Genomic DNA, 16,501 nt, shown 5'->3' on the forward strand with positions numbered 1-16,501 from the left:
AATGAATAAAAGTGTAAAAGTATGAAAAACAAATTAATCAATATGCATAATTATGCAGTATGATTAACAAATTAAGAAATGAAAAAATATATGCACGGAGACGCGGTAAACTTAATAATAAAATGAATAAAGTGAAATTGGTGAAACTGGTGAAACTGGTGGCAAAACGCATCATAACATATTAATGTAATTTTTTTTGAATTTGGATCAATGCTATCCAATAATAATAACCCCATATATTATGTGCATTCATCATGTCTAAGCATAATGATTCTATAAACATAAAAAAATATCCCATGTGATTCTTTTAGTTATGAAAAAATTGTGTTGTATGTTAATTTTTATCTAATAGTATTATTATATACTTTCCCTTTTATACGTTATAAATAGACCATATGACTAGAACAAAAATAGCCATTGATGAAATAACGTAAATAAGAAACCTGTTATTTTCCATCCACATATAAAAATTTAATCGTATAGCTTCTCTCCTAAAATTAAAATTTTCTTGGCGTAATTTTTCACTTCTGTTAACTAGTATATCAATTTTTTCTCTTCTTTCTAATATTTTTTCAATATTTTCTATAATGATATTTTGGATGTTACTAATTTGGCTTTTCAAGTTATGTACTTCATTAGCTTCGTAATCATTGAATTTTCTCTAAAGAGTAAAGAAATAAAAATAAATTTAATTTTTCATGTTTGCCACATTATTGCAATTTTATATGCACAATAATGATCGCATATAGATATTCCACTTTTTCATTATCTAACAACTGTATTCATTTTATGTGTTTCCAAAATATCTATAAACAACAATTAAGTGATTACAAATGTTTTAACATTACCATATTTTCTTTTAAAACAGATTTGAATTCTTCATCCAATGATAAAGTGATAAAGTCTGATGTATAATTAAAATGCTTAAAAAAGCTGCAAAATTATAAAAGGAATATGCATGCCCATGTGTATTTATTCCATTTTTGCATAACAAACAATGATGTAATATATAATAAAAGTTGCTAAACCTACATTTTTGATACTTCTTCTAAAAAACTATAAGGAATTAGGAACCCTAATTCTCTGTCGGTCATAGCCATGAATGTAATTCCATTTTTCATTAGTTGGTGAAAAACATAACTATAAAAATTATAAAATAAATAAACAAATTATACACCAAATAAGGATTTTCTTTGCCTTAATAAATATAATCATGACAATTATTTATTTCAGAGCATTAAATTATTATATTAAAATTTTCAATTTCTTTCATATTAGTACTCATTATATATATATGATTTTCTCGACGAATGCGGAGGTATTATTTCCAAAAGTAATCTGGCGATGTTCGAAAAATTGCCTCCAAATTCTGTGTATTCCGCCAACACCGTTTTATCTAAAATACAAATAAAGTATAATATAAAACAAAATATAAATAATTGATTAAAATATCACAATTTAATGCTTTACATCCGCGTTAGCATTGTCTACAAGCACATTCGAAAATCCATAAAATAAAACTTGAGCTTTACATTCATGTTTTATCTTACCTTTTGCTACTAAGCCATATATTATAGACATTTTTTTCTGTGTTAAATTTTATTTTTATTTTCTCTTTTTCCCAACTTGAATATAAACAATATTTTTTTATTTATAAGTAAAACTTAAAACGAATTGCATAATACACACCCTTATTTAATCATTACTCTTCCTATGGAACAACATGTATAAATCTATCCACTTTTATATAGCTTATTTAATCATAATAAATTGTTATAAGAAGAATAAGTATATATTCATATGGATCAAACAGGCGTGAATATGTAAATATTTAATATTCAGGGAAGAAGAATATACACATAAAGCATAATATATATATATGTATACACAGTAATCATATAATCATACATACCTCAGAAATTGTTTACAAATAGGTATGTAATGCATATATTTTTATCTTCATACATAGGGGTAATATTAAATGAGCTACAATACATCAAGTAAAATTTAAATTTATTCTCATCCTATTTTTTACTTATATACTTTTTCATGGCAAAAATTATGCAAGAATAATGCCATTTAAAAAAATATATATAGGTGTAATTTTGAGGAACTAATGAGCATAAAGTATTACCATTATTTAAAAAAACTAAAAAATATGAAAAATAAAAAAATATAAAATTTATGAATTGGGGATTATATTTCTTTATAAATAATAAGTCAATCTACAAAATTTTCATTTTTGATAAAACATATGTCAAATCGCTGCAAATAAAAAAAAATAGGGGAATAGAATTGATACCAACTAGTCTTGACAATAATATGCATACACTTATATATATAGTATAAAACATTTCGTTGTATATAATGCAAATATCTCTTTTAATTTATATTCCTACAATAAAATCCCCTTTTAATGACACTGTAAAAACTTTTGCATTTTATTATTTTACTATGCATTTGGTTTTATAATTTATTATATAATTCCTCAATGAATTATTCTTCACATTAATTGCTCACATTCAAAGTATTACATTTTAAAATGAGTAGCAAAAATCGAGTAAATATACCAAAATATAAGAACTAACCAAATTTTAATATTTACTTACAAAAAAAAAAATGTGCACCACTTTTAGTGAAGCAGAAGAAACTTATAGAGATATCATAGAACAAACAAAAGAAAATGCTTATAAGGAAAAAATTAACAAGTATTATTTTCTAATTAAACACAATGACATAGATTCCAATTTGTATTCCGTAGGAAAAATCAATTTTAGAAATGAATTAATGCTGGAATTAAATGATAATTTAAAGGAAAGTGAGCTGTTTGACTTATGCTTTAATAATCCTGAGATCCAAAAAAAAAAAGAAAAAAAAAAAAAAAAAGAAGATGATTTAATACATAGGTTGGAATCAACATCAGGTGATATAATATCCGATGATAAAATTATAGAAAAAATCACAACTCTATTAAAACTTGAAAATAATACTATTGACAATAATAGTAGTAATCCTACCAATGTAGACAATGAAAGTTTAAAACCGAATATATTTTTAAAGAAAGGTAATTTACACTTATTAGAAAATTCACATTTATTCTACGACGATATATTTTCAAATGTCTATTACATAACAGATATCCATTTCGATTTTCAAATATCATATCAACAAAATGGTCTATCAATATTGGGAATAAGTAAATATAGTAATATTTTTTTAAACATATTAAATGATTTTAAGAACAGCAATTGCAATGATTTTAAAAAATTTATTCAAGATAATATCAAAATTCAATATGATCAAAGATTACTAAATGCTGATACATCAGGAAAAAGGAAAAGGAATACAATTTGCATTTGTGATGGCATGAATATATTAAAAATATTTTATGCAAATAATGTGTATTCAATTAAAAGTAAAATAAACGGCCATCAAGTTGATATTAATGAAAACTTAATAGAAACCCCACACCTTTTACTTACCAACCCATCGAACGCTTGGATAGTTATTGTAAAAAAAAAAAATATATCCACAGATAATTGTTTGAATACTGCTCAATATGAAAAAGAAAGAGAAACCAACATTAAACAATATAATTGTATGTTAAGCTTCTTTCAAAAAGAGGCATGTTAATTTTTTTGTACTTTATTTTAATTATATTTTGGTTTAACTACTAATTTGGAACAAAAGTTTATTTTTTAAAACAAATGTGCCACATAAAATGGAAAATAAAAAATATAAAAAAGGGATACAATTAGTGTATATTATTATGTTGAATATATGTACATGCATATATTGCATACGCATTGTAGATATGTGATCATATATTTATATACACCAAAATCCCGATTTAATAATGCATTCAAGGATCTATGTATAAAAAGTAAAAAATATTTTAAGCTAAAACATTAAAAAAATAAAGTATAATTTATGGTATTAACGAATGATAAAAATCAAACATATTTGAAATTAACAATTATGATAAAGTAAAAAACATATTAAGACATTATGCGCATATAAATGTTTATATGGATATCTATCAAGGGGGATATATATATATATATGTAATATATTGAATATTTGTATCCATTCAAAACTCATATTAATAAAATATTGCTTTAATTTTGCTTATTTTTGTGTTATCTCAGTATTGTAAAAATATGAACAAAGACATGTACATATTGGCGATTTTAATTTTTAAAAGTCAATTATTTTTTGTAATCTTCATTCATGATAAACTCCAAAATACAGTTATTTCTTTATTTGTTAATTTAATTCATATGTATATATTAATTTTTTATTTTTGTAAAAGAAATTCTACACAATTAACAACTAAAAAAATAAAAATCCTTGTTTTGTATCTTGGATATTCTTCTAAAATTTTGTATAAATCATATACGCTTAATAACACATTATTTCTAATATATGTAGCTACAATGGGATTATTATTTTTCTTTTTTGTTAGCATTCAAACATTTAATTATGAATAAATCAAAATATTTATAATAAATGATAACAAATTATGCAATTATAGCAACTAAAATTATATAAATAATTATTTAATTCTTCTAATTTGCAATATTACACTAAATTGCCTTTTTACTAAAACAATTAGATTTGGATAATATGAAAATTTTCAAGTATATACAAATATGTATGTGCATACATATACACATGCATCTATAATAGTCAATTATACATTCCCTACTTTCGTTTTTATAGGAAAAATATCAATAAGCCATACTTAATATATTTTCTATCATATGGCATGCACAATTACAGAAACATGCTTATTCCAAGTTAATCCAAATTAACAATATGCCTCTCTTATTTCATCAAAATGTTATATATATGTTCATTACATGTTACCACCATTTCAATTTTCATAAGTAATCATTTTCTGTGGTCTTGGGATTTTTGTAATTTATAATTTTATTTTCTTCGTTTTTTTATTTATTACAGCATTTTTATAACCCTCTGTTATTTCCTTTTTTATAAAATATTACGGATTATTATTACTACGAATTTTAGATAACTCCTATATTTTTATTATTTCTTTTAAAGAATTAATTAAATTATTAGCCCTTTTAACACATAACAATTTTATATCGATATAACTATTGTAGTTATTGCTACTATATTTATCATTATATTATCAATGCCATTACTATCATTTTTTGTTTATTTATATTATAATTTTTATTTGAAACATGGAAAAAGTGTGATTCCATGATTTCATTCTTTGTATTCATTGCGTTATTATGTTTTCTTCTTTTTTTTATCATACGAAAAATTGCCATCGCCATCGTCACTTTTATTATTATTATCGCTTTCTGCCACTTTATTTGATTTGCCGGATGATTTTATAGCCTTCGATTTCTTCTTTTGATTGCCCGAAGTACTATTCGATTCTTCTTTCACATTTTTTTCTTTTGATTCATCGTTATTATTTGTTCTTTTATTTGACCGTTTTTTAGCAGTTTTAGCTTGAGCAAAAATGCTTACATAATTCCGTTTGATATCCTTAAAGGATAAATTACTATCATTATAGTTTAAGCTAGCGAAATTGGAAAAGCTGCTACTATAAATATGTGGCCTGCTTACTTTAGGTTTTTGGGGATTTGTATTTTCCTTTGGATTATTATTATTGTTGTTGTCGTTATCATTGTTATTATTTTTGTTATTATTGTTTTTGGTGTTATTATTGTAGTTACTACTACTATTATTACTATCATCATTATTTCGATTATTACTATTATTACTCGTTCCAAAACTGTTTAAATTATTACTTGAAATTTTATCATTTAATTGAAGCTCCGCTTTATTTTCATCCTCTGATGAATTATTCTCATCATTCCAGCATTCATGCCTTCGAAAAAAAGAGAATGGTTCCTCACAACTAATCTTTTTTCCATCTTTATGATCAGTATGATATTCTATATAAATATATATCAATGCCTTTTGTAAAAATGATACCAATGCATTACTGGGCAATTTATCACAATGACTTACATAATAGGTATTCTTTGATATATTTCCTTCATTCAAAAATGCATATGCGGTATGAACAAAACCATTCTCTACTAAATAGCGATAAACAAGTAGATTAACTTCATCTGATGACAAATGTATTTTCATTTTAATTATAAAAACAAAACTCCTTTATTATGTTTTTTTCCTTTTTTGTTTCTTCTTTATTGCAAAAACAAAAAAGTATTAAAAAAAAAACATAAATGTATCTATTATATATACAAATATATATTTTTATCAAATTTTGAAATAAACTTCATTATTTATAATATATAAATATAAGTATAAATATATCTATATATTTTTTCTTTCTCTTTTTCAGCTTCAAAATACAAATCTTTAATTTTAATTATATATTAAATAATATTATTTTTTCCTTTTTATATATTTTTTAAATACAATATATGCGAAAAAAATACTATAATAATTAAAATATATATGACAAATATATTATATATAATAAAGGCGATGTGATGTATATCGTTTTTATATCCCATATATTTTTCCTCGCTTAAAAATGAGCCATTTTTTATTATATATAATTATATTATACATATATATATACCTTTCCAAAATACGCTAATTAATAGTACCCCAAAAATTCCGAAAAAAAAGAAAATGATATAACCCATGCTACAACATGCTTAAAAAAAATAAAATTTCACTTTACTCATTTTTATATATTTTTTATTTTTCCAATATTTTTATTTAATAATACAAACAAAATAATTATTCATATTTTCATAAATAACTATTACAAACTCATCAATTGTAACTTTGAATTATTAATCCTTCAATTTATTATTTAAATGATCATTTTATTTTATGTACTCCAATTTAAATAATTACATATTAAGCTAATATATAATAATCATAATTATATGCTATATTTGTCCTTTTTTAATTCACCACTTTTACATGTCCTCCTGATTTTATTCTATATAAAATATTACCTCAATATATATTTATTTTCATTAGAATGCTTCTTCATGCTATCAATATGACATCACGAAAAAACGAATCGGAAAAAGGCAACATATCATTTGGAATAATACAACTATATGCAAATACCATTTTTATTTACTTATGAATGCTCAGTGAAGCTTTTCCATAACCTCGATAATATCGCTAAATCATTTATTGTTTTTAAGCATCACGCTTTTTGGTTTTACGCACTTTTGTCACCTTTTTTCAATGCTCTATATTATTTCCTTATGCAATATGCCTATATTTTGATTATACTTATTTTGTACTGCTAATAATTAATACTAACATGAAATAGAAAAGTTCAAATAAATAAATATATGTATTTATTTATAGTCTCTATATTTCATTGCATTTGAAATAATAAATAAATATGCAAGACGAAATACGTATATATACGTATAAAATATAATGATAAATAACAAATATTCATATTCTATACTTTGAAAGAACACTCTGCTATATTAAGCAAGTATAACCATGAGAATAATTCCATATTTATAACAAAGTCAAAATAATATATATATCGAGGATATATTGCGCTCATCTGAGCTAATCAGACAATTAAGTGTCTCGTATCGGTATATTAAATTTAAAAATTAGCAAATAATGCCACTGTTAATTTGTATTTATAATAAATATACATATTTGTATATGATGAATATTATTCGTTACACAAAAAGTAAAAAAAATATATAAAACAAACGTCCCGAAAGTATTATGAATATATAAAATAAGCATAAATTAATGAATATGAACAAAATACAAAACATATAACACATATAAGTTTATTTAATAGGCTTCATCTTTTTCTATCCATTTTCAATAAAAAAATATTAAAGTAGAAGAAAAGGATATAAATATGCATGCATATAATATGAATTCATAAATAGAGGGAAATGCATTTAATAATAATTAATTTAAAATTAATTGTGCAATACATATTAAATATAAAAAGATGCAGTGTTACACATTTGTACGTGCATATTCTTTTATAAAAAATCAACAACAATGATACAATACATTTTTATCTTCATATAAGATCTATATAAAATATTATCTAAACTTACACAGTCATTTATAATCAATATGAAGTAAATAAAAACTGTATGTATGTTTTGTTTATGTATTTTACATATTAATACGGATGTTTTAATATAGAATGCTAATATAGTAATTCGATATAGTATAAATAATAAATTATTTTGTTATGCTTTTGAAACAGGTTCGCAAAGCATATCATCGGAATTAGTTAACAAACAACTTAAATAAGTTCCTTTTAAAAATATAATGTAGATACGGTCTGTATCTATTTATTTTTACTTTTTGTTCATCAAAAATGTAATTTAATTTCTCATTATCTTGCGTTAACAATAATCCATTAGCCACTTGCTCATTAACAATCTGAAAAAATGATGAAAAAATAAAAAATACATGAAAACAATATATTATTTTGTGTCTCTCTAGTTATAAAGGCATAATATACATATCGAATATTTATATAGAGAGAGAATAGCAAAACAGACATATACATGCATGGTATTGAACAACTAAAAATCAAGATTATCATGCACAAATAGGGGAAATGAAAAACTATATCTTACCATTTTCTTCAAGTGCATGAGCATATCTGCTCCTATTTTTATAAGGCAATACTTAACCACGTCTTTATACTTATTAACAAGAAGAGGGATAAGGGCTTTTGCAAGCTTTATGTTTCTGTAATAACTTTTTAATAAATTCTTTCCTAATAATAATTTCATGGTTATTCCTCCTTTATCTAATGTACATTGATGAACATCAACATATGCCAATATAATTTGTAAATCATTCATACAATGTTCATAAACAAGAAATATATTTAATACTTTAGGTGAACAGAAAAAACCACCTTTTTTGTTAAATTTTAATTTTGATAATAATACAGTAAATTCGTATTCAAAGCCATTTCTATGATCAAGATATTTTCCTTTTTTTTTATTTTTATTATTGTTATTTCTATTAAAAGCTTCTGCCCATGCTTTTATTGGATTCATCTTGACTTTTTTTAAAGCGAAATCAGCAGATAAGTCTAAAATTGAATTTAGTGTTAATAAACATTCACCAGATATAAATCCATTTACGTACAATTTCTTGTACAATTCTTTACACGTATTAAATATCATAATATATAATTCTCCTTCTCTTTCTTTTCTAATGATTTGTTTTCTATAAGAAGAATTAAATACACCACCTTTTGTTTTACCATATTTATCTTTATTTTTTCGATAATTTTCGTGGCTTCTTGATCTTCTTATTTCATCAAATTGCTTATTTTGAATTTTTATTTTTGGTCTTCGTAAAAATCGATAAAATGCACTATTGTTTTTTTGATACCTATCTTTAACATATTCAAAATTTATTGTTTGGTCTGTATCATATCGAATTTCCATGAAATTATCTTCGATATTATTATCTTCGTTATTATTTGTATTATCATAATCCTCCATATTTTGTCTATTTTCTTCAATATCTTTTCCATTTAAATTACCTTTTTCTTTAGTATAATCACGTCGTTTTCTTCTTGGTTTGCACCTTAATAAATTAAATATACTAGCGCTTACTGAATACCTAGGTTTGTTATTACCATATTTATCACCTCGACTATCTACATCACTATTAGTTATTGATACCCTTTTCTCATTTGTGTCCTTTGTAGAAATCTTAATTCCAAAAGGTCTTTTTTTATGATACATTATATAACTATCTTTACGATAATTAGTATTAAAAAAAGACGATATTCTTTTACCATTATTATCCAAGGTAAATAAATTTTGATACGTTAAATATTCATCATTTTGATTTTCATTGTTCTTATTTTCTACTTTAGGTTTATTTGTAACATTATCATCACCGCCCTCATCGCAATTATTTAATCGGATATTATTAGTATCATTATAGTTATCCGATTTCTCACCTATGTTGCATTTTTCAATTTGATCCTTTTCAAGATTTATATTTTTTCTTGAGTTTATTTCTGTTAAATCAACTTTTCCTTCATCATTCAAAGGATCCTTTTGAATTTTTATAACAAAATCATCATTCATTATTAATTCATTTTCACCTTTTTGTAAATTTCTTAAATTTATAGTACTATCATTATTTATACTTGGTAAAATACCAAGGTCCTTAATATCAGTTAATATATTTTCTTTTTTCTTATTTATATCATCATTGCTTATATTTCCCTTGGAACAATCCATTTGGGTTTTTTTTCCTTCTTCGAGACAATTTGATTCGTTCTCATTTGTGGATTCATTTTTACTATCGCTTTCCTTCTTATGGCTATCATTATTAATGCTAAGGATATTATTTTTCTTTTTTTGTTTATCACCACTTTCAGGATTTTTTGAGTCATTATTTTGTTCATTTATGTTGTATGTATTTTTTATAACAAGATAGTTATCACTCAAAGTTTTGGGTACATCTGTAGCATGCTCAATTAATCTTAGGTTATATTTAGGATCAAATTTATCCTCTTTATTATCCTTATTATCTACGATATTCTCGATAACAGTAAAATTATCCCTGTTATCGCGAATTCTTTTAAATTCTCTATAATTCATTTTATTTATTAATCGGTCATACGTTTTTATTGAAATTTTATCATAATTGAATACGTTTAAGTTTTTCATTTTTTTATGTACTATAACGTTATCAGTAATTACTGAATCGATTTCTGAATTGTCATTTGAATTTGAATATATATTATTTAATGATAAAGAATTATTTTGTATATTAAAATTATTGTCGTCTTCGTCATTACTGTTATAATTGTTTCGAATCACATTTATTCTCATTTCGTTTTTATATATATTAGTATAACTTTTTTTTCTTCTAGCCATAAAATCCCCTACTTTGTGTTTCATACTTGAGCTTCTTTTTCCTTTTTTATTATCAGTTCTATCCTTATTAACCCAAATATTGTAATCAATATTGTTACGAAGTCCTTTATCACTACCAGCATTACCATAATGATTTTTTATTCCATTTATTTCTCCTTTATTTGTATAACTATATTCATCACTATTATCATCATCTTCAATATATAAATAATTATTTTTCGTACTTTTTAATTCATCAACTTCGTTTTTCTTTTCATTATTTTTTTTATGAAGTTTTTCATCTGAACTATCTTCCAAAATGTTCGTATCATCTCTTAAAGCATTAGAATCGTTATTAATATTATCATTTTCTCCCAATTTGCGACTCGTTTTCCCTTTACCATCTATATTATTCTTTGTCCCTTGATTTATTGCGCTAGGCGACGTTTTGTTATGAGCCTGGCTTACTTTATTCATATTATCCTTAGAAAATTGTTCGCTCAAATTTTCTATTGCTGTTTGAGACTCAGTGTAACGCTCCCACGCCGAAATATCACACGCGCTGATATCTTGTAAACATGCATATATATCTGGTAACCCTAAATCAAACTCTCCATATTTATTCATTTTTCTCCAATATAATTCAGGAACTATTTTATTTGAAAAATATAATACATTTGTATCATTAAAAAGCCAATAATTTTTCAAATTTTTTTTTCTAATAGAAAAATTATAATCAATCATTTTTAAAACCTTTTCTAAATATACAATTCGAAATGGATTGGGGGGATAAATATTTAACATTTTATATAAACATTCAAATGTTAAACCTTGTATGGTTAATATTAATAATACACTTCCACTAATGTAATAAGCTAATTCGGTTGTTAATTTGTCATTTATCTTGTTTTCAGCTTCTATACGTAAACCTAAAACTAAAACTATACCACCTCTTAAACCACCCCATATTAATAATAATATTTCTTTCCAATTTATTGGATAACCAATTCTTGATAAAAACGGTGTAAATAATAATATCATTATTGCTCTAGCAATTAATAAAAATAAATATGTTAATGCGATGTATACTAAAAATTGTAAATTATCTTTAAATACATTTTCCATCATTCCAACAGTTATTATTCCTGATATAATAAAAATACTTGAATTACCCATAAGTGCTAATACTTCAACAATTTCTTTATGTTTTCTTTGTGCTATTTCATCTAAAGCTATATGCCCATAAGCATTAATAAATAATCCATAACACACTATAGATAATGGCCCAGATAAATTAAAGCAATATTCAGAAATAAAATAACATAAATAGCACATCGTTATTGTAGCCAAGCATTGATTATAATAATATTTTCTAAACATATTCATCCATATAAATGTTAATATTGCCATGCCAATACCAAATACGGGACTTAAAAATAGTAACTTTACAAAAAGAATAATATATTGAGATGCGTTCGCCTTATATCCAATTGTTAAATAAAAAAAAAATTGAAATAATAACACCGAACTACCATCATTTATCAGTGATTCTACATGAAACATCGAACTTATTTTTGTAGGCGCATCAACTACTAATAAAATTGATAAAACTGCAACAGGATCGGTAGATGATAATATAGAAGCTAACAAAAAACTACTGGATAATGGCGATTGCTCTTGCTTATACATAAATGTGTAATAAAACAAAAAACCTAATATGGCTACTTGCAATGCTACACCGACCACAGCTAGTGCTATACCTCCATATATAAAATTTTTAAAAGCATAATAATTAATATCTTGAGTAGCTTCATATAATAATATAGGTAATAATACAAAATATAAAACGGATGCATCAATATTCCTTGCATTAATTATAGATTTGTGTAAAGGGTTTTCTTCAAACATGTTAAAATTTTTAGCTATTCCATATGTGCACATTCCGTACAAAAACCATATCACAGATACTGGAATACTTAACTTATTTATTTTTGATAAAATAAATTGTATCATTGTAGCAGATATAAATATAAAACAATAAAGTACTAAACCTTCTGATATTGTATCAGATACTGATGATAATCCATTTTGGGCTGCTTCAAAACTATCCATCCCAAGATTACATATATCTTTTAATTCACTTACTTTTATTTTTTGTGGATATTTGCTTTCGTCTAAAATTCGATTCTTTTTTAACGCATCATAATGTATTGAATTTTTATTATTATGAGTTGTTAAACCAATATCATATTTTGTGGGAAAATCGGAATACCAGAATTCTTCATATGCTACTTTAAATTTATTAATAATTTTATCATAATACCTTACACCCTTCTTTTCGGATTTGCTACCTTCATTTTGTTCGGTGGCATTAGAATTTTCCTTCCCATAACAATTTTGTGATTCAAAACCAATACTATTGTTTACATCCCTTGATTGTATTACAACATCGTGGCTTACTTCATTTGTATTTCCTCCATTTTTTAATAAAAAAAATAATAAAGTTAATTTTAATAATAGGAAATTTCTGTATTTTTTGATATAACTAAAAAAATATTGACTTTTTTTTTTAGTTTTTTTATTATATTTAACCAACTTTAAACTGGGCATTTTCAATTGTCGAGTAATACTACTTTATATGCATTTATATTGGGTCTTTTGTGAATATGCAAGTACAAATATTTACATAATATATGTACTATAAAAACTTAAATGGAATTATATAAATGGTATTCTAACACCATATCAACAAGCAAAAATATAGACATAATAAAATAACGTAATTAAAAATAATATGAAAAAATAATAAATAAAATAGAAAAGTGATAAAATAAATGCAAAGGAAACTGTATCGTATTAATTTTTGGAAGCATCACAAAATAAATTACTAGTATTTCTCTTTTTATAAAAGAATTATATGCATATAAATTAATTTGCTTGTTTCCTAATGCAATTTTACATAAAAATAAAATTCAATTATAATCACTATCAAAAAGTGTTGATATCTTATAATTAAATTACAATTGTTTTAATTTCAACTGTTTATTAATATATACATTCATCATTTATAGACATTTACAGGCATCCATTTCATCACATACACACATCGGAAATGAATGTTTTCGAATTCCTCTTATTTATCATAAATTAATATATACACATATATTATTTTTTATAATGTTCAAAAGAATTAATCATAAATAAAAATATGAAATATCACAGTTAGATGAATATCTATATATAAAGTTATTAAAAATGCCAAATTAGTGTCAAAATTAACAATTATCACTAAAATTTATGCAGATATAGGGATATGCCATGATATATATCCAATTATGTACTATATGCATAGATATATATATATATAATATTTTTAGTTAGTATTTATATTTATTAAAACAAACTAATTGCTTTAAATTATACAAATTTAAAAAATTTTAAAATATATAAACATTATGTTTTAATGTTCTCCATATGTAATAGCTATATAGCAACGATATCAATTTACATACAATGAAAAATTTTAATTTATACTAAATTCAAAATGTTGTATGTAATATTAAAGAATATATATTTTTTGCAAAAAAAATCATAATATTCGCATATAATATATTAAATAAAAATAATTACAATAATTATTATTTAATTACACTTGCAAATAGCGTTTGCGTACAACATATTTTACCATAATATCATTTTAAATCCCGTGCAACAATAGTAGCATGCAATAATCTTTAATGCAATTTGTTTTTTTCAATTAAATCCTAAAGTTAACATATAAATACGCATATATAATTATATGTTGATAATAATAAAAAAACGAAAGTAGTTATATATGGATGCAAAATGAAATAAACATATTAAAAAGGAAAAAAAATATATAATTATCCAACTTTCCATTATAATTAATTATACGAAAATAACCAACAACAATATGCATATCATGCACAAATTATATCGTAATGTTCCAAATATCCAATCTGTATAGCTATATAATAATAATATATAACTCTAAGCTTTTAAAAATACGTATATATTTATACAACTATAGCTCATTTTTTATAGTGCAAATAAAAAAAAAAAAATATATTTTTTTAAAATAAATAATTTATACATACCACTAAATACCATTATTTTATATATATCCTTATTTTACATTTAGTGAATATATATTTTTTAATTTTTCTTATTTTCCAAATCGAAGGGTAGAAAGTATCTGGAATTGCATGTAAAGTAAGTTAAAGTATGCTCTTAAATTTTATTACCTTCGAATACGATAATAATTTCTCACATACATTATTTCTTTAATTTCCTATGGCAAATATCCAAGAGTTCATTATATAATAAAATGAAAATCATATAAATATATAAGCCATGTCAAACGATAAGCATAGTAATAATTTTTTTAGTGAATTCAACATATATAATAAGAAAAATGCGAAAAAAGTTGTATACAGATATTTTCAGAATAGAACGCAAAAACAAACTAAGTATATAACATTGTCGTTACTTGCGTTTAGTGGTGCTTTTATATATATAACCACAAAAGCATATGATAGGAACATATTTTACTTAAACAATGAAGTTTACAATAAACTAAGCAAAAAATATGATATATCTTCACCGGTAAAATAAAAAAATATAAAAATATAAAAATAAAATTCTATAATTTTATTAACAATACAACTAATCAAATGCCAAAGCTGCAAATCATGTTAATTATTAATAAAGCAACATCACATTGATCTATATATAGATATATGTATTTACTTGCTTAATTAAAAAAACTATTTGGCAAATAATTATCTCTGATTAGTGTATGTTAAGTATATTAGATATTTAAATTAATACATATTAATTATTACATTTAGTTGTCGTCTACACTATTCGTATTTAAATATTTCTTTTTATGTAATACCTTCGTTATGTTTTTTTTAGTTTGAAGCTCAAAACAGAGCTTTCGGTCATATTTTTGTAAAGGCTAAAAGAAAAGATTTAGAGCTTGATTCGAAGCCCCTGGTGTCACAAATCATTAAAATTAATGATAAAGAATAATAAATTCATAGTTTTAAAATACTATCACAATATGGAAAATTAATTTGGTTATGCTTTAACTACCCTCACATATATTTTTTATACCAGTTAATAATTTTTAGTAAAAATATTTGCAAAATCAGAAAATGATATACATTATCTTACGAAAAAAAGATAAATTTAATTCATTACAAATATAGAAAATACACAATATTTCTATATTTGTTCATTAACTCCAAATTGTTTAAAACCCAGGATATTTTTTTTATTTAAAATTAATTATGCTTACATGTGTATATAACGACTTACTATAGAAATTTTCCATAATAATAAATAAAATATTTATCAGTATATGGGAAATAATATACTTATTACTTTAATGTTGTTTTATTTCATGTAAATTCACAATTAAGGTATTATTTTTTATATTAAATTATTTTTTTTAATATCTATTTTTTTTTATTTTTTAGTGTTTATATTTCAACCATCTTATTATAGTTTTATATGTACTTTCTTAATTTATTTTTTAAACTTTAATTGTAATTAAAATTTTTTTTGAAACTTATCAAAAGTATATCGTATTCTTAAAA

At 23.1% G+C, this 16,501-nt stretch overlaps 5 protein-coding genes across 5 annotated transcripts; 2 read left to right on the forward strand and 3 right to left on the reverse strand.

The window, feature by feature from the left end:
- Positions 1–373: 373 nt before the first annotated feature.
- PCHAS_1403600 (SNARE protein, putative) lies at positions 374–1,581 on the reverse strand (the record flags this gene model as incomplete). The annotated part of the gene is made up of 5 exons (XM_016799530.1): positions 374–661; positions 849–933; positions 1,033–1,140; positions 1,282–1,396; positions 1,551–1,581. 5 exons carry the CDS (start codon positions 1,579–1,581, stop codon positions 374–376), a joined length of 627 nt encoding a protein of 208 aa, XP_016654809.1.
- Positions 1,582–2,619: 1,038 nt separating this feature from the next.
- PCHAS_1403700 (conserved Plasmodium protein, unknown function) lies at positions 2,620–3,633 on the forward strand (the record flags this gene model as incomplete). Its single annotated transcript, XM_016799531.1, has 1 exon — positions 2,620–3,633. One exon carries the CDS (start codon positions 2,620–2,622, stop codon positions 3,631–3,633), a length of 1,014 nt encoding a protein of 337 aa, XP_016654810.1.
- A 1,626-nt stretch (positions 3,634–5,259) lies between these two features.
- PCHAS_1403800 (LisH domain-containing protein, putative) lies at positions 5,260–6,138 on the reverse strand (the record flags this gene model as incomplete). The annotated part of the gene is made up of 1 exon (XM_731638.2): positions 5,260–6,138. The coding sequence occupies one exon, from the start codon at positions 6,136–6,138 to the stop codon at positions 5,260–5,262; it is 879 nt and encodes a 292-aa protein (XP_736731.2).
- A 2,124-nt stretch (positions 6,139–8,262) lies between these two features.
- PCHAS_1403900 (sodium/hydrogen exchanger, putative) lies at positions 8,263–13,487 on the reverse strand (the record flags this gene model as incomplete). Its single annotated transcript, XM_016799532.1, has 2 exons — positions 8,263–8,418; positions 8,619–13,487. 2 exons carry the CDS (start codon positions 13,485–13,487, stop codon positions 8,263–8,265), a joined length of 5,025 nt encoding a protein of 1,674 aa, XP_016654811.1.
- A 1,764-nt stretch (positions 13,488–15,251) lies between these two features.
- On the forward strand, positions 15,252–15,932 carry PCHAS_1404000 (conserved Plasmodium protein, unknown function; the record flags this gene model as incomplete). The annotated part of the gene is made up of 2 exons (XM_016799533.1): positions 15,252–15,503; positions 15,816–15,932. The coding sequence occupies 2 exons, from the start codon at positions 15,252–15,254 to the stop codon at positions 15,930–15,932; spliced, it is 369 nt and encodes a 122-aa protein (XP_016654812.1).
- Between the last annotated feature and the right edge of the window lie 569 nt (positions 15,933–16,501).

Source organism: Plasmodium chabaudi (genome assembly GCF_900002335.3).
Source record: "Plasmodium chabaudi chabaudi strain AS genome assembly, chromosome: 14".
NCBI classification, from domain to species: domain Eukaryota; phylum Apicomplexa; class Aconoidasida; order Haemosporida; family Plasmodiidae; genus Plasmodium; species Plasmodium chabaudi.